The sequence below is a fragment of the Somniosus microcephalus genome, chromosome 26 (assembly GCF_052327205.1).
Source record: "Somniosus microcephalus isolate GS21.2 chromosome 26, FLI_Smic_1.0, whole genome shotgun sequence".
NCBI lineage: Eukaryota > Metazoa > Chordata > Chondrichthyes > Squaliformes > Somniosidae > Somniosus > Somniosus microcephalus.
In genome coordinates, this window is record NC_141012.1 from 1,674,903 (window position 1) to 1,700,947 (window position 26,045).

The window sequence follows — 26,045 nt, forward strand, 5'->3', positions numbered from 1 at the left end:
TCGTGGGAATGTACCTCGACTGCATCTGAACTATTTCCTCTTTAAAGGCAGCCCATTGTTCCACTAGTTTTGCCTGTCAATCTTTGATTCCAGTTTACCCGGGCCAGATCCATTCTCATCCCACTGAAATTGGCCTTCCGCCAGTTAAACATTCTTACTCTAGATTGCTCCCTGTCCTTTTCCATAGCTAATCTAAACCTTATGATAGTATGATCACTGCTCCCTAAATGTTCACCTACTGACACTTGCTCCACTTGACCCACCTCATTCCCCAGAACCAGATCCAGCAATGCCTCCTCCCTCATCGGGCTGGAAACATACTGATCAAGAAAGTTATCCTGAACACACTTCAGAAATTTTTCCCCTTCTCTGCCCTTAACATTATTACAATCCCAGTCTATATTAGGACAGTTCAAGTCCCCCATTATTACTACTCTATAGTTCTTGCACCTCTCAGTAATTTCTCTGCAAATATTCTCCTCCATATCTTACCCACTATTTGGTGGTCTATAGAATATACCTGGTAGTGTAATGGCACCTCTATTATTTCTTAACTCTAACCATATAGATTCTGTCCTTGATACCTCCAGGACATCCTCCCTCTCCAGCACTGTAACATTCTCCTTGACCAATACTGCCACACCACCTCCTATCTTTCCTGAACACCTTATAATCAGGAATATTTAATACCCAATCCTGCCCTTTTTTGAGCCAAGTCTCAGTTACTGCCACAACATCATATTCCCATGTGGCTATTTGTGCCTGCAACTCACTTACCTTGTTTACTACGCTTTGTGCTTTCACATACATACGCTGTAAACCCATCTTAGACCATCCTGTATTCTCTCTTAGTTGGACCCCACCTAATACCTTGCTAGTTCTTACTTTAGCGCTCTCTGACTCTCCCAATCCTTTGAGTACTTTATTTTCCCTTTCTAATGTTACATCCTGGTGCCCATCCCCCTGCCAAATTAGTTTAAACCTTCCCGAGTGTCATGTCTAGTAATTGAAATGTAGATCGGTAAGATTCAAGTCTGGATGCCTCCCTTGGGGTCTAATTCTTCACACCAGTGTCATTTCTGATGCTTCTCAAGCACCGAAATCAAAGATGGCGCTTAATCAGAAGTCCAAGTGGATCTGAATGGTTGACTCACCTGACTGAAGAAAAAGCCTTTGGGTTATGTTAGAACAAGAGCTCCCATGATAGCCTGCTGGGTGAAAGTACTGGCCATAGCCATGTCAAGACACACAGACCGGAAGGGCCCAGGTTCTCCTGGGTTTGGTGAGGAGGAACAGAAAGTCAGGCAGTAGTCCGGGTTATTGCTTTTACTGGCAAAAGCTGCCTTTCACCCACTGAGCTGATCAATGAGAGTCCACAGGCTGTTTGGTTCTGGATGGCATTAGAATGGAGACGGATTGTGTCCTCATTCAACATCCACACACATGCACCTTCCAGCGGGGTCCTGGATAGTGATCAAGAATGGGGACCCTGGCTGACTTTCTCGCCCAGAAGCACCAAGGCTAGTTATAGCACCAGTACTGCCATGGATGAGACCAGCTAACTCTGTACAGAGCAGGAACTGAATGTCCTTTACAATGTAACGTAATAGCATCTTTGCAGCACATGAACTGACGCATATAACGGGTACGAGTTTCACTCAGTAAAGTTTCTACAACACAAATTAATTTTCTTAAAAGTGCCTTATTTTAGTTTTTTTAACTTATAAGCCAATAACAGCAACTTGCATATTATTTATGGGAAAGTAGGATAGGCTACGGGCAGCAGAGATTTGGATGAGCTAATGTTTACGGAATAGGAGGCCGGCCAGAAGAGCATTGGAATAGTCGGGTCTGGAGTGACAAAGGCATGGATGAGGGTTTCATAAAATCATAGAATGATACAGTACAGGCCATTCAGCCCATCGTGCCTTTGCTGGCTCTTTGAAATAGCTAAACAGTTAGTCCCACTCCCCTGCTCTTTCCCCATAGCCCTGTAATTTATTTCCCCTTCTCGTATTTATCTAATTCCCTTTTGAAAGTTATTATTGAATCTGCTTCCACCACCCTCAGGCAGCGCATTCCAGATCATAACTCGCTGCGTAATTTTTTTTCTTCATGTCGCCTCTGGTTCTTTTGCCAATCACCTTAAATTCGGTGTCCTCTGGTTACCGGCCCTCCTGCCACTGGAAACAGTTTTTCCTAATTGACTCTATCAAAACCCTTCATGATTTTGAACACCTCTATTAAATCTCCCCTTAACCTTTGCTGCTCTAAGGAGAACAACCCCAGCTTCTCCAGTCTCTCCATGTAACTGAAGTCCCTCATCCCTGGTACCATTCTAGTAAATCTCTTCTGCACCCTCTCCAAGGCCTTGACATCCTTCCTAAACTGAGGTGCCCAGAATTGGCCACAATATTCCAGTTGGGGCCGAACCAGTGCTTTTGTCAAAATGTTTAGTATAACTTCCTTGCTTTTGTACTCTATTCCTCTATTAATAAAGCCAAGGATCCCATATGCTTTTTAACAGCCTTCTCAACTTGTCCTGCCACCTTCAAAGATGTGTGTACATACACCCCCGATCTCTCTGTACCTGCATCCAATTTAAAATTGTACCATTTAGTTTATATTGCCTCTCCTCATGATTCCTACCAAAATGCATCACTTCATATTTCTCTGTTAAATTTAATCTGCCATGTGTCTGCCAATTTCACCAGTCTGTCTACATCCTCCTGAGGTCTGTTACTATCCTCCTAACTACATTTACGAGTTTGTGTCATCTGCAAACTTTAAACTTATGTCCTGTATACCCAAGTCCAGGCCATTAATATATATCAAAAAGAGCAGTGGTCCTAATACCGACCCCTGAGGGACACCCCTGTACACTTCCCTCCAGTCTGAAAAACAACTGCACACCACTGCTCTCTGATTTCTGTCCCTTAGCCAATTTCGTATCCAAGCAGCCACTGTCCCTTTAATCCCATGGGCTTCAATTTTGCTCACAAGTCTATTATGTGGTGCCTCATCAAACACCTTTTGAAAGCCCATAAACACATCAACCACACTACCCTCACTAACCCTCTCTGTTACTTCATCAAAGAACTCAAGTGAGTCAAACACGATTTGCCTTTAACAAATCCATGCTGGGATTTTCATTTAATAACCCATACTTTTCTAAATGCCAATTAATTTTCTTCCGCATTATTGCCTCTAAAAGTTTTCCCACCACCGATGTTAGGCTGACTGACCTGTAAGTTGCTGGGTTTATCCCCCTCCCCTTTCTTTGAGCAAATCCTCCAGTCCTCTGGCACCACCCCCATATCTAAGGAGGATTGAAAGATTGTGGCCAGAGCCTCCGGTATTTCCACCTGTACTTCCCTCAGCAACCTAGGATGCATCTCACCCGGACCAGGTGATGTTGCTACTTTAAAAGGGTCATTGGATCTTTTATGTCTACCTGAGAGGACAGACGGAGCTTCGGTTTAACGTCTCATCTGAAAGACGGCACCTCTGACAGTGCAGCTCTCCCTCAGTATTGCACTGGAGTGTCAGCCTAGATTATGTGCTCAAGTCTCTGGAGTGGGACTTGAACCCACGACCTTCTGACTCCAAGGACAGAATGCTATCAACTGAGCCACAGCTGACATCTAAACTGGCAGTTGGGCTGAGGTGGGGTGGAGATGGGAATGTTATGGTGGTGGAAGCACTATTTTTATTCCTGAACCCACTTGCTGTAAGTATTATTCCTCTATACCATCTTCAGCCAGAAGTGCCAAGTGGATGATCCATATCGGCCTACTCCCGAGGTCACCACCATCACATAAGCCAGTCTTCAGCCAATTCGATTCACTCCACGTGATATCAAGAAACGGCTGAGCGCACTGGATACAGCAAAGGTTGTGGGCCCCGACAACATTCCGGCTAAAGTCCTGAAAACTTGTGCTCCAGAACTAGCCACGCCTCTCGCCAAGCTGTTCCAATATAGCTGCAACACTGGCATGTATCCGACAATGTGGAAAACTGCCCAGGTATGTCCTGTCCACAAAAAGCAAGACAAATCCAATCTGGCCAATTACCACCCCATCAGTCTACTCTCAATCATCAGCAAAGTGATGAAAGGGGTCATCGACAGTGCTATCAAGCAGCACTTACTCACCAATAACCTGCTCACTGATGCCCAGTTTGGGTTCCGCCAAGACCACTCGGCTCCCGACCTCATTACAGCCTTGGTCCTAACATGGACAGAAGAGCTGAATTCCAGAGGGGAGGTGGCAGTGACTGCCCTCGACATCAAGGCAGCATTTGACAGAGTGTGGCATCAAGGAGCCCTAGTAAAACTGAAGTCAATGGGAATCAGGGAGAAAACGCTCCACTGGCTGGAGTCATACCTAGCACAAAGGAAGATGATTGTGGTGGTTGAAGGTCAATCATCACAGCCCCAGGACATCGCTGCAGGAGTTCCTCAGGGCAGTGTCCTAGTCCCAAACATCTTCAGCTGCTTCATCAATGACATTCCCTCCAACGTAAGGTCAGAAATGGGGATGTTCGCTGATGACTGCACAGTGTTCAGCGCCATTCACAACTCCTCAGATAATGAAGCAGTCCATGCCCGCATGCAACAATACCTGGATGACGTTCAGGCTTGGGCTGATAAGTGGCAGGTAACATTCGCGCCACAGAAGTGCCAGGCAATGACTATCTCCAACAAGCGAGAGTCTAACCACCTCCCATTGACATTCAACGGCATTACCAGCGCCGAATCCCCCACCATCAACATCCTGGGGGGTCACCATTGACCAGAAACTTAACTGGACCAGCCACATAAATACTGTGGCAACAAGAGCAGCTCAGAGGCTAGGTATTCTGCGGCGAGTGTCTCACCTCCTGACTCCCCAAAGCCTTTTCACCATCTACAAGGCACAAGTAAGGAGTGTGATGGAACACTCTTCACTTGCCTGGATGAGTGCAGCTCCAACAACACAAGAAGCTCGACACCATCCAGGACAAAGCAGCCCGATTGATTGGCACTCCATCCACCACCTTAAACATCCACTCCCTCCACCACCGGCGTACCGTGGCTGCAGTGTGCACCATCTACAAGATGCACTGCAGCAACTCGCCAAGGCTTCTTCAGCAGTACCTCGCAAACCCGTAACCTCTTCCACCTAGAAGGACAAGGGCAGCAGGCGCGTGGGAACACCACCACCTGCAAGTTCCCCTCCAAGTCACACACCATCCTGACATAGAAATATATCGTCGATCCTTCATCGTCGCTGGGTCAAAATCCTCAAACTCCCTCCCTAACAGCACTGTGGGAGCAGCTTCACCACACGGACTGCAGCGGTTCAAGAAGGCAGCTCACCACCACCTTCTGAAGGGGCAACTAGGGATGGGCAATAAATGCCGGCCTTGTCAGCGACGCCCACATCCCATAAGCGAATAAAAAAAAATACAAAAACAGTCATTGGCAGCTTACTTTTGGCCATCACCCCATAAACTCCCAGCATTTACATCACAATTTTAACCCCAGAAAATTAACCTTATTAAAAAAAGATTCCCTGGAGCTATAACAAGGCAACAATCGAAACTAGAGTTTTGTTCTCCCAGTTGATTCGATTAGATTCCTGCCTGTAACTCACTCCCGGGTATCTGTTATTCTATATATAAACCCCCCGAACCACTCGGTTAGATTCCAGCCTGTAACTCACTCCCGGGTATCTGTTATTCTATATATAAACCCCCCGAACCCCTCGATTAGATTCCAGCCTGTAACTCACTCCCGGGTATCTGTTATTCTATATATAAACCCCCCGAACCCCTCGATTAGATTCCAGCCTGTAACTCACTCCCGGGTATCTGTTATTCTATATATAAACCCCCCGAACAACTCGGTTAGATTCCAGCCTGTAACTCACTCCCGGGTATCTGTTATTCTATATATAAACCCCCCGAACCCCTCGGTTAGATTCCAGCCTGTAACTCACTCCCGGGTATCTGTTATTCTATATATAAACCCCCCGAACCCCTCGATTAGATTCCAGCCTGTAACTCACTCCCGGGTATCTGTTATTCTATATATAAACCCCCCGAACCCCTCGGTTAGATTCCAGCCTGTAACTCACTCCCGGGTATCTGTTATTCTATATATAAACCCCCCGAACCCCTCGATTAGATTCCGGCCTGTAACTCACTCCCGGGTATCTGTTATTCTATATATAAACCCCCGAACCCCTCGGTTAGATTCCAGCCTGTAACTCACTCCCGGGTATCTGTTATTCTATATATAAACCCCCCGAACCCCTCAATTAGATTCCAGCCTGTAACTCACTCCCTGGATATCTATTATTCTGTATATGAACCCCCCGAACCTCTTGATTAGATTCCAGCCTCTAACTCACTCCCGGGTATCTATTATTCCATATATAAACCACCGAACCCCTCGATTTGATTCCGGCCTGTAACTCACTCCCGGGTAGCTGTTGTTATATTCTATTTATAAATCATCTGAAACACTTGATTAGTTTTCAGCATGTCATTTGCAGGTATCAGTTAATCCGTACAAGCATCAAATTCCTCATGAAATTGCAGACACTGGCCTCGATTTTCCAATTGCATCACTGATGGTAACCCATTCAATGTAAATATAACCGTCTGCATTAGAATCAGGAAACCTCGGTCACTACCTTAACAAGTATAGGAAACAGTTTTTTGTTAGTTCTTTGTAGATGAATCCCATTGGACGGAATGATTCACACCTGCAGTGTCTTTGATCCTGGTCCTCAGGGGCTAAGATTAATGGGTCTAGGACTTCTTACTATCGGTCAAGTTAAGGCCAAGCCCTGCTGTCCAAACCACTTCTTCGCTGGGTGGCTTCATTTGAAGTTAAAAGATATCCAAGAATGGACCTTCAAGTTCTTCTAAACACTTGAAGTCCTTTTGAAATCTTTAAGGTCGAGGCAGGGGAATTGTCAGCCCTTTGGGGCAGGAGCTGTCCCAGCGTCCTTCTCATTGTCGGTGCACATTGATGCCATTCTCACTGGGAAACACTTTTACGACATGGACGTCTTTGCAAGCTGAAGGAGAAGGCTTGCCCAAATAACTTTATGGAGTGACAAAGTCCCTCGAGAAGTGAACACTTTGGTAAACGAAGCTGACACTCCAGCGAAGGACTGAAGGAGTGCTGCGTTGCTGCAAGTGCTGTCCTTTATAGTAAAATGAAGTTGCGGCTCCCTGTACAGGTGCACGGTACTGATCCCATGGCGTCGGAAGAGCAGGGCAGTCTCCCAGTATCCTGGCCAACATTCCTCACTCAGCCTACTCCACCACAACACAGATTAATATCTACAGAAAATGCTGGAAAAACTCAGCAGGCCAGGCAACATCCGTGGAGAGAGAAACAGAGTTAACGTTTCAGGTCTGGGACCCTTTGTCAGAACTGAGAAAAAAGCAGGAAATGAAACAGATTAAAAGGCAAGTTTGGGGGCTGGGAAATGGGGGAGGGGATGAAAGAACAAAAGGGAAGGTTTGAGAGAGGTGAGGAGACATTAAGAGATTCACTGCCACCTCTCTTCTAAGAATGCCCACCTTGAAGAAGTTCTGCTCTTCTCTTCGACGGGATCTCCGTTTGGCTCTTCAACCTTGTTCATCTTAACATAGAAACATAGACATAGAAGATAGGAGCAGGAGTAGACCATTCGGCCCCTCGAGCCTGCTCCGCCATTCAATGCGATCATGGCTGATCATCCAAATTCAGTACCCTGTCCCTGCTTTCTCTCCATATCCCTTGATCCCTTTAGCCTTAAGAAATATATCCAACTCCTTCTTGAATATATTTAATGAATTGGCCTCTACTGCCTTCTGTGGTAGAGAATTCCACAGGTTCACCACTCTCTGGGTGAAGAAATTCCTCCTCATCTCTGTCCTAAATGGCTTACCCCTAATCCTTAGACTGTGACCCCTGGTTCTGGACTCCCCGACCATCGGGAACATCCTTCCTGCATCTAGTCTGTCCAGTCCTGTCAGAATTTTATAAGTTTCAATGAGGTCCCCTCTCATTCTTCTAAACTCCAGCGGGTACAAGCCCAATCGACCCAATCTCTCCTCATATGTCATTCCTGCCATCCCAGGTATCAGCCTGGTGAATCTTCGCTGCACTCCTTCCATGGCAAGAACATCCTTTCTCAGATAAGGCGACCAAAACTGCACACAATACTCAAGATGTGGTCTCACCAAGGCCCTGTACAACTGCAGCAAGACGTCCTTGTTCCTGTACTCAAACCCTCTCGCTACGAAGGCCAACATAGCATTTGCCTTCTTAACCGCCTGCTGCACCTACATGCTTACCTTCAGCAACTGGTGCACAAGGACGCCCAGGTCTCGTTGCACTTCCCCTTCTCCCAATCTATTGCCATTCAGATAATAATCTGCCTTCTTGTTTTTGACACCAAAGTGGATAACCTCGCATTTATCCACGTTATATTGCATCTGCCATGCTTCTGCCCAATCACCCAACCTGTCCAAATCATACTGGAGTTTCTCGGCATCCTCCTCACAGCACACACGCCCATCCAGCTTTGTGTCATCTGCAAACTTGGAGATATTACATCTAGTTCCCTCGTCCAGATCATTAATATATATTGTGATTAGCTGGGGTCCAAGGACCGATCCCTGCGGTGCCCCACTAGTCACTGCCTGCCACTCGGAAAAAGACCCGTTTATTCCAACTCTTTGCTTTCTGTCTGCCAACCAGTTCTCTATCCAAGTCAATACCTTGCCCCCAATCCCATGTGCCTTAACTTTACATGCTAATCTCTTATGCGGGACCTTATCAAAAGCCTTTTGAAAGTCCAAATACACCACATCCACTGGTTCTCCCTTATCTATTTTACCAGTTACATCCTCAAAAAATTCCAGTAGATTAGTCAAGCACGATTTACCTTTTGTAAATCCATGTTGACTTTGTCCGATCCGGTCACTGTTTTCCAAGTGCTCTGCTATTACATCTTTTATAATGGACTCTAGCATTTTCCCCACTACCGATGTCAGGCTTACCGGTCTGTAATTCCCCGTTTTCTCTCTACCATCTTTCTTGAACAGTGGGGTAACATTAGCTACCCGCCAATCCATGGGTACTGTTCCAGAGTCTATCGAATTTTGGAAGATGGCCAGCAATGCATCTACTATTTCTCGGGCCACTTCCTTAAGTACCCTAGGATGTAGATTATCAGGCCATGGGGGTTTATCGGCCTTCAATCCCGTCAATTTCTCTAACAGCATTTCCCTACAAATACTGATTTCTATCAGTTCCTCCCTTTCATTCGACTCTATGTTCCCCGACATCTCTGGGAGGTTATTTGTATCCTCCTTTGTGAAGACAGAACCAAAGTATGTATTTAATTGGTCAGCCATTTCTTTGTTCCCCATTATAAATTCCCCTGATTCTGACTGTAAGGGACCTACGCTTGACTTCACCAATCTTTTTCTCTTCACATTTTTACAGTTTTTATGTTCCCTGAAAGCTTACTCTCATACTCTATTTTCCCCCTCTTAATTAATCCCTTTGTCCTCCTTTGTTGAATCCTAAACTGCTCCCAATCCTCAGGTTTACTGCTTTTTCTGGCCAATTTATATGTCCTCTCCTTGGATCTTATGCTATCACTAATTTCCCTTGTTAGCCACGGTTGAATCACTTTTGTTTTATCTTTATGCCAAACTGGGATGAACAAATTCTGTAGTTCATCCATGCGATCTTTGAATGTTTGCCATTGCCTATCCACCGTCAACCCTTTGAGTGACATTCCCCAATCAATCCTACCCAACTCGCGCCTCATACCATCGTAGTTTCCTTTATTTAAATTCAGGACCCTAGTCTCTCAGTCAACTACTTCACTCTCCATCTTAATGAAGAATTCTATCATATTATGATCGCTCTGACCCAAGGGGCCTCGCACAACAAGATTGCTAATTAATCCTTTCTCATTACATAATACCCAGTCTAAGATGGCCTGATCTCTAGTTGGTTCCTCGACATATTGGTCCAGGAAACCATCCCGTATACACTCCAGGAATTCCTCCTCCACAGTATTGTTACTAATTTGGTTAGCCCAATCTATATGTAGATTAAAGTCACCTATGATAACTGCTGTGCCCTTATTGCACGCTTCTCTAATTTCCCTTTTAATGCCATCCCCGACCTCCGCATTACTGTTTGGCGGTCTATATACCACTCCCACTAACGTTTTCTGCCCCTTGGTATTTCTCAGTTCTACCCATACAGATTCCACATCATCAGAGCTAATATCCTTCCTTACAACTGTGTTAATCCCCTCTTTAACCAGCAATGCTACCCCCACCTCCTTTTCCTTTTTGCCTATCTTTCCTGAATATTGAATACCCCTGGATGTTGAGTTCCCAGCCTTGGCCACCCTGGAGCCATGTTTCCGTAATCCCAATCATATCATATTCGTTTACCTCTATTTGCGCAGCTAATTCATCCACCTTATTACGAATGCTCCTCGCATTAAGACACAAGGGCCTAGAAATTCGGTTGTTTGCGCCAGCGGTTAGCGCCTAAAGAGACCGAGAATTGGGGCGTTACCTAATGTTGGGGCGGGCGCAATGAAGATAGCGACAACTCCCATATTGACTATACATTTAACGCCTGCGCTAAGTGTTTGCGCACGCCCGCGAGCGCAAGCAGATCATGACGTCATTTCATTGTGCAACGCCTTTTAGGGGCGCCTGAGCGGATATTGGGTGGCACCCGGAGCCTTTACGCCTAGCGCTATTAGTGACAGTTCGAAGGAGCGTTAGCAGGCCCTTCTCAGAGTCGGGGGGCGCTATTTAAACGGGACAGCTCTAGTATAGAAGCTTCAGCCACTTGGCCTGTTCATTGCGATCATTTGTGGAGAGTTGGTGAGCTACTGTGGAGCAGAGTTTTTGGAATTTAGCATTAGAGTACTTGGGACCTTCAAACCTGTCCGGAGCAGTTGGAGCACTAGACCTAACAGCCTTTTGACCAACTGGCATCGGAATGGGAGATGCTTTGGAGGACGACGGCCTCATGGCCGAACACTATGAAGGGGCAGAGAGACGGCGGGAGAGAGGGCCGGGATTGGCCAGAAGGAGGAGAGGCAATGGAGGTCGGCCAATCCGAGGGTATGCTGCGAGGGTCTTTAGGCAGCAGGTGTCATACCTTGACATGTCGGAGGAGCAGTGTGTGCGAAGGCTCCGAATCGGGAGGGACGTTGTTACTGAGCTGTGCCACCTGCTTGCTGAGGATCTGCAGCCGCGTCTACGGTGCATGACCTCTCTGTCGGTGGCCGCTAAACTGACTGCTGCCCTCAATTTTTATGGCAACGGGTCCTTTCAGTGAGCCATTGGGGACATTGCGAATATCTCTCAGGTTGCAGTCCACTGCTGCATCCAGCAAGTTACAGCTGCCCTTTATAGGCGAAGGCGTCAATTCATCACCTTCCCTCTGACCCTGGAGAAGCAGGCGGAGGAGGAGGAGGAGCATGCGGACGAGGAGGAGGAGGAGGAAGATGGAAGGGCTCCTGAAAGTGGAAGGGCCATCCGTCACAGGCTCATGAGGACTCGTATCGAGGCCCCTCTGGCGGAATGATGAGTGTCTTAGCTCCTGCGCACTTTGGATGTTTGAAAGCCTCTGAAGGCCAGCATCACTGTAATTAGTCACGTACACCATAGCACATTAAAACTTCTCTTTATTGTCACAAAAGTCTTTCATTACAGCAAAACAACGTCATGTCAACAGAAACCATAACTAACAAAATAACAGTTAACTCTTCGGCAAAGCCGCCAAACTAAAACTATTTCCAACAATTCCAACAGGTGAGGGTCTCCTTGATTTTGGCCAAAGAAACGTCTCAGCACCTCCCTCTGCTGCCGGCCCCTTGATGGCGAATGACTTCTCTTTCACGGTCGGCCCCTTCCCTCCCTGCTGCTCCTACGTAATTGAACCCCAGTGGCGGGGTGAAGGCTGGGGGACGCCTGCTGACTGAGAAGCCCCTGAGGGACGGCCTGGCCGACCTCTGGGCTTGGAGGGTGCGGACGCAGGATGCTTGATCTGAGCATGGCTGGAAGCAGTGTGCCCTGCAGGTGGTGGCAGCTGCACTGCAGACGTGCCAGCGCTGGCATGTGGAATGGTCACCTGCCGAGAGAGGACACCTGCACCATTGTCGGACGACACACTGGCTCTCTGAGGGGACCGGCTCGGCTCATCCACCACAATCGCATGCTCCACTGATTCCAGGCCTTGTATGGGACTGGAAGGGCCCGGGGTGATCCTAGCTGATGCAGATAGGGTGGCTGCAGTGAGAGTTCGCGTTGCCTCAATCTGGGTGTGGACGAGGCCGGCAAGTGACTGCGTGGCAGCAGTGAGGACCTGTGAACCAGGTGCCAGTGCTTCGGAGAAGCCCTGGACAGTTCTTTCCATTGCTTCGGACAAGGCCGGTGCCGACCGCTCCACTGCCTCGGACAAGCCCTGGACAGACCTTTCCAGGGATTGTCCGAAGCCCTGAACAGTCCTTTCCATAGCGGCCTCGAAGCCCTGGACAGTCCTCTCCATTGTTGGCCCAAAGCCCTCAACAGACCTCTCCATTGTTGCCCCGAAGCCCTCGACAGACCTCTCCATTGTTGCCCCGAAGCCCTGGAGAGTCCTGTCCATTGTTGCCCCGAAGCCCTGGAGAGTCCTCTCCATTGTTGCCCCGAAGCCCTGGAGAGTCCTCTCCATTGTTGCCCCGAAGTCCAACACACTCTTTGCCAGTGTATCTATTGACTGAGGCATCCTCCCCACTGCAGCCATCAGCTCAGTGTGCCTGAGCCGGGCCTGGATGCTCATTTCAGCCAGGCGACGCACCTCCTCTGCACTCTGTGCAGCAGTCATCACTACCTGCCTTGCCCTCCGGGGAGACGGTAGCCGAACTTGCCTACCCCCCTTGCGTTGCTGCATGCCGCTTGTTCCGGCAACTGCCTGATCCTCAGAGCCCCCCCCTTCCCCTCCAGGGAACTACTATCCCCAGTCTGTAGATGTGTATGCTCCCCTGAGATTGGAACGGATGGTCCGGCTTCCTCCTGATCCTCGCCTCCGGAGGCACTGGCACTGGCAGCTTCAGGGCGTTGAGCCCCAGTTGGTGATGCATCATCTGAAAGCAGGGAGGTGGAACAGTGGCTTTAGCAAAAGGACAGGTTGGCGGAAAGGCATGCCAGATTGCGGCACACTGAGGAAGCATGCTGGCGGGGGGACCAAGTGGAAGGAGACAGCTGCAAAAGGTGAGAGCCTTACCCTCGCTGTCGAGAATGGGGTCGGCAGCTGCAGTGGTAACAGGACCAGACAGACGTCCTCCAAGAATCTGGTGCACTCTCTCCTCGAGATCCGTGAGAGTGACCACTTGTGGAGGTCCGCCACCGGTTCGACGCTGCTCCTTTCGCATCGTCGCCAGCTTGGACTGCAGGGAAAAGAAGGGGAAGTTCTGTAACATGATGCCTTGAGAGATCATCTCATGCCCCCCATGGTGCAAGAGCCCTTACATGAGGCCTTGAGAGATCATCTCATGCCCCCCCATGGTGCAAGAGCCCTTACATGAGGCCTTGAGAGATCATCTCATGCCCCCCATGGTGCAAGAGCCCTTACATGAGGCCTTGAGAGATCATCTCATGCCCCCCCATGGTGCAAGAGCCCTTACATGAGGCCTTGAGAGATCATCTCATGCCCCCCATGGTGCAAGAGCCCTTACATGAGGCCTTGAGAGATCATCTCATGCCCCCCCATGGTGCAAGAGCCCTTACATGAGGCCTTGAGAGATCATCTCATGCCCCCCATGGTGCAAGAGCCCTTACATGAGGCCTTGAGAGATCATCTCATGCCCCCCATGGTGCAAGGGCCCTTACATGTGGCCTTGAGTGAAATGTCCATGTGTGTGCCCAGAAAGGGCCATGGGTGCTTGCTGACAGATGGCCATTGGGGCATCATGGCAACAGGGTCCTCGAAGTTAGGTGCAGATGGAGGGAATCAGAAGTTTGCAGAACCAACACTCACCCTAACGACCCGAGTGAGGTCGTTGAATTTCTTCCTGCACTGAACAGGGGTCCTGGTCGCCATGCTGTTGGAGTTGACCCTCTGAGAAACCTCCCTCCAAGATCGCCGGTAAGCCTTTTGATTCGGCCTCTTGCCATTGTCAGGATACAGAACATCTCGACGGCGCTCAACTGCAGACACCAACTGGTCCAGAGCCTCAGTGCTGAAGCGCTCTGCTCTCTGTCTCACCTTCTCCATCCTGACCAAGTTTCTTGCGCCAGAGAAGGGCAAGCGCTGATTCTGAGGCCTACAGGGCGTTGAGTGTGGCAGCTCAGGCTGACTGACCCACCCCTTTAAGAGCCGGCTGGCGCCTGGAAGTCTCGTGGTTTCCGGTAATTGAGATCACCTGCGCTGTGCCCGTCCGCGTCGATATTGGGTAGCACCTGAACGTTTGCGCCTTGGGAGCCCCGTGCAACGTCTGAGTTCGCGCCTCAATCCCCTTTGGGGGCGATGCAACCCAATATCTCGCCAGGCAGCGATAAGTTTCGTCTGGCTATAAACTTTGCGCGGCGCCAGTTCTAACGCCTCAAGCGGGGCTATACCCAATTTCTAGGCCAAAGCCTTCAGGCTTGTTTTTTTAACGCTCTTAGATCTTTTAGAATTATTATTTACTGTGGCCATGTTTGATTTAAACCCTTGATTTCTCTGTCTGCCACTTTTGTTTTTCTCCTTCCTGTCTTTTGCTTTTATCCTTGTTTCCCTTTCCTGTCTTCCCACTCAGGTTCCCAACCCCCTGCCATTTTAGTTTAAACCCTCCCCCAGAGCACTAGCAAACACTCCCCCTAGGACATCGGTCCCGGCCCTGCCCAGGTGCAAACCGTCCGTTTTGTACCGGTCCCACCTCCCCCAGAACCGGTTCCAATGTCCCAGGAATTTGAATCCCTCCCCCTTGCACCATTCCTCTTTGCTTTCAGTTTTCCTTCTCGTGTTTGAGCCATCCTTTGTTTCTTTACCTGTCCTATTACCAGCTCGTCTCGCCTTGAATATCTCTTAATGTCTCTTCACCTCTCTCAGACCTTCCCTTTTGTTCTTTCATCCCCTCCCCCATTTCCCAGCCCCCAAACTTGCCTTTTAATCTGTTTCATTTCCTGCTTTTTTCTCAGTTCTGAAGAAGGGTTTCGACCTGAAACGTTAACTCTGTTTCTCTCTCCACGGATGTTGCCTGGCCTGCTCAGTTTTTCCAGCGTTTTCTGTAGTTATTTTGGATTTCCAGTATCTGCAGTATTTTGCTAACAGATTAATATCTCCTTGCTGTCTGTGAGTCCTCGTGGTGGAATAGCAGCTATTCGCAGATACGACAGGTCAGTTCAAATAAGAAACTGAAATTCAGATGTTTAAATGACGTGATAGGAAGGAAAACAAATGACAGGCTGGAATGCAAGAAACCACCAGTGTGAGTCATCCCGATATCCCCAGTCTCAGTCACCCCGATGTCACTATTCCACAATGAAGTCTGCCTCCTCCATTTGCCATTCGTACTGGAAGAGATCGGCTAAGTCCTCGTCCACATGTTCACTCATTTCTGTCAGGATCACATCCAGCACCTGTGTAAAGCAAACAGAGGCCCATCACTGCTGATTCAATGACGATAGCAAAATACTGAGGATGTTGGAAATCCGAAATAACAACAGAAAATGCTGGAAAAACTCAGCAGGCCAGGCAACATCTGTGGAGAGAAAATAGAGTCAACGTTTCGGGTCAAACCCTTTGTCAAGACTCGACAAAGGGTTTGACCCGAAACGTTGACTCTATTTTCTCTCCACGGATGTTGCCTGGCCTGCTGAGTTTTTCCAGCATTTTCTGTTGTTATTTACTGTTGATTCAATGGTGTCTAACTGGCAGTCTCCCTGTGGGGCGAGGGCTGCATTATACCATGGATTCCTTATCTCGGTATTGTTCCCTGGGAATTCTGAAGCACTCTCAATTCGAGAAAGGAAGCGAAAGAGTCAGATGGAAAGGGTCTGGTAGTCGCTACCTGCCCCACCACTGCTGCTGTGCCAACGTCTACCAGCTAGCACTGTCTGAATAGGATGAACATACCTGTCTGCTAGCTCTAAGGGTCCGATGTGAAATGCATTTATGCCATATCAATCAGTTCTTAAGTGGCAATGGGCGCGGAACACAACATTTCCCCTAATTTGCCAATCTCACTCAAAGGGACCACAGTACAGATGATGTGATTACTGAGATAGACACAGAGTCTGGGGTAATATGCGGTGCTATTTTGATGTTGGGGTTGAACTGCATTGATGGGACAGTGTAGAGGGAGCTTTACTCTGTATCTAACCCGTGCTGTACCTGCCCTGGGAGTGTTTGATGGGACAGTGTAGACGGAGCTTTACTCTGTATCTAACCCCGTGCTGTACCTGCCCTGGGAGTGTTTGACAGGACAGTGTAGAGGGAGCTTTACTCTGTATCTAACCCGTGCTGTACCTGCCCTGGGAGTGTTTGATGGGACAGTGTAGAGGGAGCTTTACTCTGTATCTAACCCGTGCTGTACCTGCCCTGGGAGCGTTTGATGGGACAGTGTAGAGGGAGCTTTACTCTGTATCTAACCCGTGCTGTACCTGCCCTGGGAGTGTTTGATGGGACAGTGTAGAGGGAGCTTTACTCTGTATCTAACCCGTGCTGTACCTGCCCTGGGAGTGTTTGATGGGACAGTGTAGAGGGAGCTTTACTCTGTATCTAACCCATGCTGTACCTGCCCTGGGAGTGTTTGATGGGACAGTGTAGAGGGAGCTTTACTCTGTATCTAACCCGTGCTGTACCTGTCCTGGGAGTGTTTGATGGGACAGTGTAGAGGGAGCTTTACTCTGTATCTAACCCGTGCTGTACCTGCCCTGGGAGTGTTTGATGGGACAGAGTAGGGGGACTTCTACTCTGTATCTAACTCGTGCTGTACCTGCCCTGGGAGTGTTTGATGGGACAGTGTAGAGGGAGCTTTACTCTGTATCTAACCCGTGCTATACCTGCCCTGGGAGTGTTTGATGGGGCAGTGTAGAGGGAGCTTTACTCTGTATCTAACCCGTGCTGTACCTGCCCTGGGAGTGTTTGATTGGACAGTGTAGAGGGAGCTTTACTCTGTATCTAACCCGTGCTGTACCTGCCCTGGGAGTGTTTGATGGGACAGTGTAGAGGGAGCTTTACTCTGTATCTAACCCGTGCTGTACATGCCCTGGGAGTGTTTGATGGGACAGTGTAGAGGGAGCTTTACTCTGTATCTAACCCGTGCTGTACCTGCCCTGGGAGTGTTTGATGGGACAGTGTAGAGGGAGCTTTACTCTGTATCTAACCCGTGCTGTACCTGCCCTGGGAGTGTTTGATGGCATACTGTAGAGCGAACTGCCTGTTGCTTGTTGCTGATAGTGGTGCTTGGAATGGACGTGTGTTCATCCCTATATCCTTAAAATCCCTCACCCTGATAAACATAAAAGTCGCAAATGTAAAAAAAAATTAATGAGAGAAAAAAGTTGGCTTTGCAGGAGGAGTGAGGGCAGAAGTGCCAAACAGGGAATATTGGGAATCAATCGTAAGAAATGTACACTCACCAGCTCAGTGAAAGTCTTTGTGTGGTAATCCCTCAGTGCCATATTCTCGACAGTTTCACGATTGTGTTGGCTGATGTTAAGGTATTGCCCAAAAAGGACGTCGAGCATCCAACCTGCAACAAGGAATGAGGAACATGTTCCACGTTATCGACAGGCAGAGAAAGACCTTGTGATGAAATGATTGGAACATTCATAGTAAACCCGTTCGAGACTCCACCTGGTGCCAGCCGTGGCGCAGTGGGTAGCATTCTCATCTCAGAGTTAGAATGTTGTATGTTGTCGGTTCAAGTTCCACAACCTAGTCCTGAGCCAAGGCCAAGTGTGGTTTTCAGGTGACGTGGGGTTAGAGCACATGGAATAATTGGACCAGACTGCACAAACGCAATTCAGCCCCCATTTTCAAGTCATGTCTGGTTGTTATTTTTCTATTTCCATTATAAATTCCTCTATCCACATTCGTAATGGAAACTTGCTGTGAAAACTTGTTGCGCTGCAATTACACCCACCTACCAGCACTGACTCAGGCTAACAGCCTGTCCAGCTCGGCCTGCCCAGCTCGGCCTGCCCAGCTCGGCCTGCCCAGTGCCCAGCTCGGCCTGTCCAGCTCGGCCTGTCCAGCTCGGCCGGTCCAGCTCGGCCTGCCCAGCTCGGCCTGCCCAGCTCGGCCTGCCCAGCTCGGCCGGTCCAGCTCGGCCTGCCCAGCTCGGCCTGCCCAGTGCCCAGCTCGGCCTGTCCAGCTCGGCCGGTCCAGCTCGGCCGGTCCAGCTTGGCCTGCCCAGCTCGGCCTGCCCAGCTCGGCCTGCCCAGCTCGGCCTGTCCAGCTCGGCCTGCCCAGCTCGGCCTGCCCAGCTCGGCCTGTCCAGCTCGGCCTGCCCAGCTCGGCCTGCCCAGCTCGGCCTGCCCAGCTCGGCCGGTCCAGCTCGGCCGGCCCAGCTCGGCCGGTCCAGCTCGGCCGGTCCAGCTCGGCCTGCCCAGCTCGGCCGGTCCAGCTCGGCCGGTCCAGCTCGGCCTGTCCAGCTCGGCCGGTCCAGCTCGGCCTGTCCAGCTCGGCCTGTCCTGAACATGGACACACACGAACACACGCACAAAACTCTGCCTGTTTGCATTAGCTGTAAATAGAAATTGGCCCCGTTTCTTTCAGAATTTTGTTTCCATTCTGCACAACATTCTCTAACTGAGAGATTTGGGTCTCAAACCTCTTCTTGGGATTCTGCAAAGGTTTGCTCATTAATTGGCTATCAGAAGGCTCGCAAGGAGGCATTTCAGGATCTGTCGGATTTTCCTCCTTCTTTGTTGGGAAACCTTTCACCTCGGCCCAGATGTTCCAACGAAACTCGCTGTGTGGGGTAATCCCGGGCGCGTGCCCGTATCGGGTCACTCTGTGGTCAGTGCACTGCTGGTGGACCAGCCGGGACCCCATACACGTTGTTCAGTCACCTCCAGGGTGATGCTGAGTGTGGATGTGCGGAGAGTAGGACAACTCACTGTCTAATAGCCTGTCCATCTCGACCTTTTCAGAGGATGCTCTCCCCTGGCTCCCAGTAATCGTCAACAGATTCTCCAGGAGGAACATGTCGATCAGTCTCCTGCCAGCATATGTCCTGACCTGCACGAAGATGTATCTTAATTATTAGGCTCTGAATATCCTTGTGTTATTACATTACTGTTATCCACTGATGTACCTTGATATCCCCAGCACTCAGCTCCCAATTTTACAGATTCAACCATCTCCTTTATAGAGCTGTCCCCTCCCCAGCTGAAGCCAAGTCCTACTCAATAACAACAACAACGTGTATTTATATAGCACCTTTAACATAGTAAAACAGCCCAAGGTGCTGCACAGGAGTATTTTAAGACTAAAAACATTTGACACCGAGCCACATCAAATCAAATCAAATCAAATCAACTTTTATTGTCATTGTTAGTGCACAAGTGCAGTACAACGAAATGTAGGCTTGCGGCTCCCGAGAGTGTACAATTTGGATTAGGACACTTAAACATTTCAACATACATTTGTACATATATATTAGCATAAATATGACCATAATAAAGTGCATCGGCAGATGTGCAGGCTTTAGTGTTTATTTGTGGAGTTCAGTAGGATGACAGCCCTGGGAAAGAAGCTGTTCCTAAATCTGGTCGTACGGGTGCGAATGCATCTGTAGCGTCTTCCAGATGGTAGGAGGGCGAACAGACTGTGGCTGGGATGGGTAGGGTCTTTGATGATGGACCGTGCCCTCCGTAGGCAGCGTTTCTGATATATATGTTCTATGGTCGGTAGCCGGGTGCCGGTAATGCGTTGGGCAGTTTTGACTACCCGCTGCAGGGCTTTCCGGTCATGGGAGCTACAGCTGCTGTACCATACCGTGATACAGTTTGTCAGGATGCTCTCTATAGTGCAGCGGTAGAAGTTAGAGAGGATCGGGGGTGACAGATTACATCCCTTCAGCCTCCTCAAGAAATATAGGCGCTGCTGGGCAGGTGTCCAAAAGCTTGGTCAAAGAGGGAGGTTTTAACGAGCGACTTAAAGGAGGAAAGAGGCGGAGAGGTTTAGGCAGGGAATTCCAGAGCTTAGGGCCTAGGCAACACGGCCACCAAAGGTTGAGCGATTATAATCAGGGATCCTCAAGAATTAGAGGAGCGCAGATATCTCGGGGGGGAGGGGGGGAGGGGGGGGGAGGTTGTGGGGCTGAAGAAGATTACAGAGATGGGGAGGGGCGAGGCCATGGAGGGATTTGAAAACAAGGATGAGAATTTTGAAATCGAGGCGCTGCTTAACCGGGAGCCAATGTAGGTCAGCAAGCACAAGGGGTGATGGGCGACTGGGACGTGGCACGAGTTAGGACACGGACAGCCAAATTTTGGATCACCTCAAGTTTACATAGGGTGGAATGTGGGAGGCCAGCCAGGAGTGCGTTGGAATAGTCAAGTCTAGAGGTAACAAAGGCATGGATGAGGATTTCAGCAGCGGATGAGCTGAGGCGAGGGCGGAGACGGGCGATGTTACGGAGGTGGAAGTAGGCGGTCTTTGTTATGCTGCGGATATTTGGTCGGAAGCTAATTTCAGGGTCAAATATGACACCAAGGTTGCGAACAGTGTGGTTCAGCCTCAGACAGATGTTAGGGAGAGGGATGGAGTCAGTGGCTAGGGAACGGAGTTTGTGACGGGGACCGAAAACAATGGCTTCGGTTTTCCCAATATTTAATTGGAGAAAATTTTTGCTCATCCAAAACTGTATATCGGACAAGCAGTCTGACAATTTAGACACTGTGGCGGGGTCGAGAGAAGAGGGAGTGAGGTAGAGCTGGGTGTCGTCAGCGTACATGTGGAAACTGACGCTGTGTTTTTGGATGATGTCACCAAGAGGCAACGTGTAGATGAGAAATAGGAGGGGGCCAAGGATAGATCCTTGGGGGACACCAGAGATAACGATGCGGGAGCAGGAAGAGAAACCATTGCAGGTGATTCTCTGGCTACGATTAGATAGATAAGAATGGAACCAGGCGAGTGCAGTCCCACCCAGCTGGACGACGGTGGAGAGGCGTTGGAGAAGGATGGAGTGGTCAACCGTGTCAAAGGCTGCAGACAAGTCGAAAAGGACGAGGAGGGATAGTTTACCTTTTTCACAGTCACAAAAGATGTCATTTGTGACTTTGATGAGAGCCGTTTCGGTACTGTGGCAAGGGCGGAAACCTGATTGGAGGGATTCAAACATGGAATTGCAGGAAAGATGGGCACGGATTTGGGAGGCGAAAACACGTTCAAGGACTTTGGAGAGGAAAGGGAGGTTGGAGATGGGGCGGTAGTTTGCAAAGACGGAGGGATCAAGATTTGGTTTTTTGAGGAGAGGGGTGATGACGGCAGATTTGAAGGAGAGGGGGGACAGTACCTGAGGAGAGAGAACCGTTAACAATGTCAGCTAACATGGGAGCTAGAAAAGGAAGTTGGGTGGTCAGCAGTTTGGTGGGAATAGGGTCGAGGGAGCAGGAGATGGGTCTCATGGATAAGATGAGCGCAGAGAGGTCAAGAGGGGAGATCGGAGAGAAACTGGAGAAAGATGTGAGTTCAGGGCTAGGGCAGATTGGGAAATGTTGGTGTTCAGAGGCACCTGGGTGTCCTTGTACACGAATCACTGAAAGTTAACATGTAGGTACAGCAAGCAATTAGGAAAGCAAATGATAATTTGGCCTTTATTACAAGAGGATTTGAGTATAAGAGTAAAGACATCTCACTGCAATTATATAGGGCCCTGGTGAGACCACACCTGGAGTATTGTGTACAGTTTTGGTCTCCTTACCTAAGGAAGGATATACTTGCCACAGAGGGAGTGCAACAAAGCTTCACCAGACTGGTTCCTGGGTTGGGGGATTGTCCTATGAGGAGAGATTGAGTAGACTAGGCCTATATTCTCTGGAGTTTAGAAGAATGAGAGGTGATCTCATTGAAATGTACAAAATTCTTACAGGGCTTGACAGGGTAGATGCAGGGAGGATGTTTCCCCTGGCTGGGGAGTCTAGAACCAGGGGTCACAGTCTCAGAATAAGAGGTCGGCCATTCAGGACTGAGATGAGGAGAAATTTGTTCACTCAGAGGGTGGTGAACCTTTGGATTTTTGAATATTAAGGGAATCAAGGGATATGGGGATAGTGCAGGAAAGTGGAGTTGAGGTAGATGATCAGCCATGATCTTATTGAAAAGCGGAGCAGGCTTGAGTGGCCAAATGGCCGACTCCAGCTCCTATTTCTTATGTTCTTATTGGAAGCTCCAATTGACCCCCAGCATCAACAGTGTTTTGGAGGGAAGAGTTCCAGATTTCCATTACCCTTTTTGTGAAAAAGTGGTAAAAGAGCTGGGAACCCCCCTCTCTTCCCCGAGCGGGCAGTGCTCACTGCTTTGTGTGGCCTCTCTCCTATAGCAGCCCCCGGGAATCAATTCAATTCAATTCAATTACACCTAGTGGCATGGGCACCCACCCAGTTTATTTAAAATAGATGATCTCCCCCTGGTCCCACAAACTTCGGCGGAATCAGCACTGGAGTGGATCCTGGCACTTGCGCTGTGATTAAAGACCAGTGGCTTCTTAGCTCCAGTGCTCTATCCCTCCATCTCCGATCCTCAATGGCTTTTTCTCTTTGCTTGCTGTCTTTGATTCTTTCTGTCCTATTGCTGCTGTTCCCTTCCCCTCTGACCAACTCCTGTTCCGTACCAAGGTTTTACTCCTCACCCTCTGATCTCATTTTGCCCCCCCCCCAATTTCCTCCTGTTGTCTTCTGAAGGCACTGACTCATGCTGACTCACTGATAATGAAGTTCGAGGAATAGTGCCTCATCCTGCCTTCCACCCTATCACAGACCTTCCCTTTTGTTCTTTCCTCCCCTCCCCCCTTTCCCTGTCTCTACTTGCTTAAACCCTGTTACACATGTAGCATTTTCGATAGGAGCAGAGAGCGGCGGTACAGTGAGTACTTAAACTCACTTTCGCGGGCTTTTTTTCAGAGGCTTACCAATCTCCCAGACTGGCGGTGGCGTTCTGGAACCACGTCAGGATACAAAAAGTGACGCGGGCAAGTGGGACCAGCTGATTGGGTGAGTACGGCCAGGTGAGTATTTATACTACACTATAGTTTGACAGTTAAGATTAATAGTTTATAAAATTTAGATGGTCTTAATTTTTGTGGTGTTGAGATGCCGGAGTTGGACTGGGGTGGACAAATGTAAGAAGTCACACAACACCAGGTTATAGTCCAACAGCTTTATTTGAAATCACAAGCTTTCGGAGTGCTGCTCCTTCGTCAGGTGAAGTGGAGAAATGCATAAAGACACAGCTTATATAGTCAGAGAATCATGTCAGATGTTTACAGGTAATCTTTCTAACTGCCATTTATCACACCTCGGCAGAGAGATAATCACAGCAATCAAAGGTGTGAATGGTGTCCAAACAGGTCAGTCAGGAAAACATTACATCAAAGAACAATGAGGTGGGGTCACAAGGGGTCAAATATTGCAGATGCTGGGGTCTGTATGAAAAACAAAAAAAGACAAAAAACATTTTTTTTGCTGGAAATCACAGCAGGTCCGGCCGCATCTGTGCAGAGAGAACAAGCCAATGTCGACTCGAGTCTGGATGACCCTGCATCAGGTGGGGTTACATGTAGCGTGACATGAACCCAAGATCTCGGTTGAGGCCGTCCTCATGGGTGCAGAACTTGGCTATCAGTTTCTGCTCGACGATTTTGCGTTGTCGTGTGTCTCGAAGGCCGCCTTGGAGAATGCTTACCCGAAGATCGGAGGCTGAATGTCCTTGACTGCTGAAGTGTTCCCCGGCTGGGAGGGAACACTCCTGCCTGGTGATTGTTGCGCGGTGTCCGTTCATCCGTTGTCGCAGTGTCTGCATGGTCTCGCCGATGTACCATGCTCCGGGGCATCCTTTCCTGCAACGTATGAGGTAGAAAACGTTGGCCAAGTCACATGAGTATGTACCATGTACCTGGTGGGTGGTGTCCTCACGTGTGATGATGGTATCTGTGTTGATGATCTGGCATGTCTTGCAGAGGTTGCTGTGGCAGGGTTGTGTGGTGTCGTGGTCGCTGTTCTCCTGAAAGCTGGGTAATTTGCTGCGAACTATGGTCTGTTTGAGGTTAGGCGGCTGCTTGAAAGCGAGTAGTGGAGGCGTGGGGATGGCCTTAGCGAGGTGTTCGTCGTCATCAATGACATGTTGAAGGCTGCGAAGAACATGGCGTAGTTTCTCCGCTCCGGGGAAGTACTGGATGACGAAGGGTACTCTGTTGGTTGTGTCCCGTGCTTGTCTTCTGGAGGACACCTACAGACACTGAAAGATGCCCTTGTAAGAACAGGATATGACGCGCGACTCGTCGATCGACAGTTCCGACGGGCCACAGCGAAAAATCGCATAGACCTACTCAGACACGTGAGGACACCACCCACCAGGTACATGGTACATACTCATGTGACTCGGCCAACGTTGTCTACCTCATACGTTGCAGGAAAGGATGCCCCGGAGCATGGTACATCGGCGAGACCATGCAGACACTGCGACAACGGATGAATGGACACCGCGCAACAATCACCAGGCAGGAGTGTTCCCTCCCAGTCGGGGAACACTTCAGCAGTCAAGGACATTCAGCCTCCAATCTTCGGGTAAGCATTCTCCAAGTTGGCCTTCGAGGCACACGACAACGCAAAATCGTCGAGCAGAAACTGATAGCCAAGTTCTGCACCCATGAGGACGGCCTCAACCGAGATCTTGGGTTCATGTCACGCTACATGTAACCCCACCTGACGCAGGGTCATCCAGACTCGAGTCGACATTGGCTTGTTCTCTCTACACAGATGCGGCCGGACCTGCTGTGATTTCCAGCAAAAAAAATGTTTTTTGTTTGTTTTTTTGTTTTTCATACAGACCCCAGCATCTGCAATATTTGACCCCTTGTGACCCCACCTCATTGTTCTTTGATGTAATGTTTTCCTGACTGACCTGTTTGGACACCATTCACACCTTTGATTGCTGTGATTATCTCTCTGCCGAGGTGTGATAAATGGCAATTGGAAACATTACCTGTAAACATCCGACATGATTCTCTGACTATATAAGCTGTGTCTTTATGCATTTCTCCACTTCACCTGACGAAGGAGCAGCGCTCCGAAAGCTTGTGATTTCAAATAAAGCTGTTGGACTATAACCTGGTGTTGTGTGACTTCTTACATTAATTTTTGTGGTTATAGTTTCTCAGGTCTCTGTTGTGTATCGGGGAGTGCTAGTAACCAAGGGCCCTTGAGTATATCATTTAATTGTAGTGTAATTAGTGGTATTGATTTGATTTAATTTAAATTAATTAAAGGGTAAGTCATGGCAGGACAGCTTGGCCCCGTGGCATGCTCCTCCTGCGCTATGTGAGAAATCAGGGACACTTCCTGTGTCCCTGACAACCATGTGTGCGGGAAGTGTATCCAGCTGCAGCTACTGACAGACCGCATTGCGGCGCTGGAGCTGCAAATGGATACTGCAGCATTCGCGATGCTGAGGACATCATGGATAGCACGTTTAGGGAGTTGGTCACACCGCAGGTGAAGGCTGCACAGGCAGGAAGGCAATGGGTGACCACCAGGCAGAGTAGTAGGCACAGGCAGGTACTGCAGGGGTCCCCTGTGGCCATCCCCCTCTCAAACAGATATACCACTTTGGATATTGTTGAGGGCGAAGGCAGCAGCAGTCAACTTCCTGGCACCATGGGTGGTTCTGCTGCACAAGACGGGAGAAAAAGAATGGGAGAGCTATAGTGATAGGGGATTCTATTGTAAGGGGAATAGATAGGCGTTTCTGCGGCCGCAAACGAGACGCCAGGATGGTATGTTGCCTCCCTGGTGCAAGGGTCAAGGATGTCCCG

General features: G+C 49.1%; 2 protein-coding genes across 5 annotated transcripts in view; both read right to left on the reverse strand.

Annotated features, from left to right (window-relative positions):
• The window catches only part of LOC147100202 (uncharacterized), a 97,252-nt gene extending 81,931 nt beyond the window's left edge, over positions 1 to 15,321 (reverse strand). For both annotated transcript variants that reach the window (XM_085967642.1, XM_085967638.1), the window contains exon 1: positions 15,161 to 15,321. The gene's annotated coding sequence lies outside the window, so the exon portion shown is untranslated. The remainder of the gene's footprint in view (positions 1 to 15,160) is intronic.
• A 96-nt stretch (positions 15,322 to 15,417) lies between these two features.
• The window catches only part of LOC147100203 (uncharacterized), a 45,565-nt gene continuing 34,937 nt past the window's right edge, over positions 15,418 to 26,045 (reverse strand). For 2 of the 3 annotated variants that reach the window (XM_085967636.1, XM_085967635.1), the window contains 3 exons: positions 19,126 to 19,246; positions 17,641 to 17,753; positions 15,418 to 15,636 (listed from right to left, as the gene is read on the reverse strand). In XM_085967636.1, coding sequence (XP_085823762.1) covers positions 15,529 to 15,636; positions 17,641 to 17,753; positions 19,126 to 19,246 — 342 coding nt within the window. In that variant the 3' untranslated portion in view covers positions 15,418 to 15,528. The remainder of the gene's footprint in view (positions 15,637 to 17,640; positions 17,754 to 19,125; positions 19,247 to 26,045) is intronic. The other variant, XM_085967637.1, reaches the window with a different exon arrangement.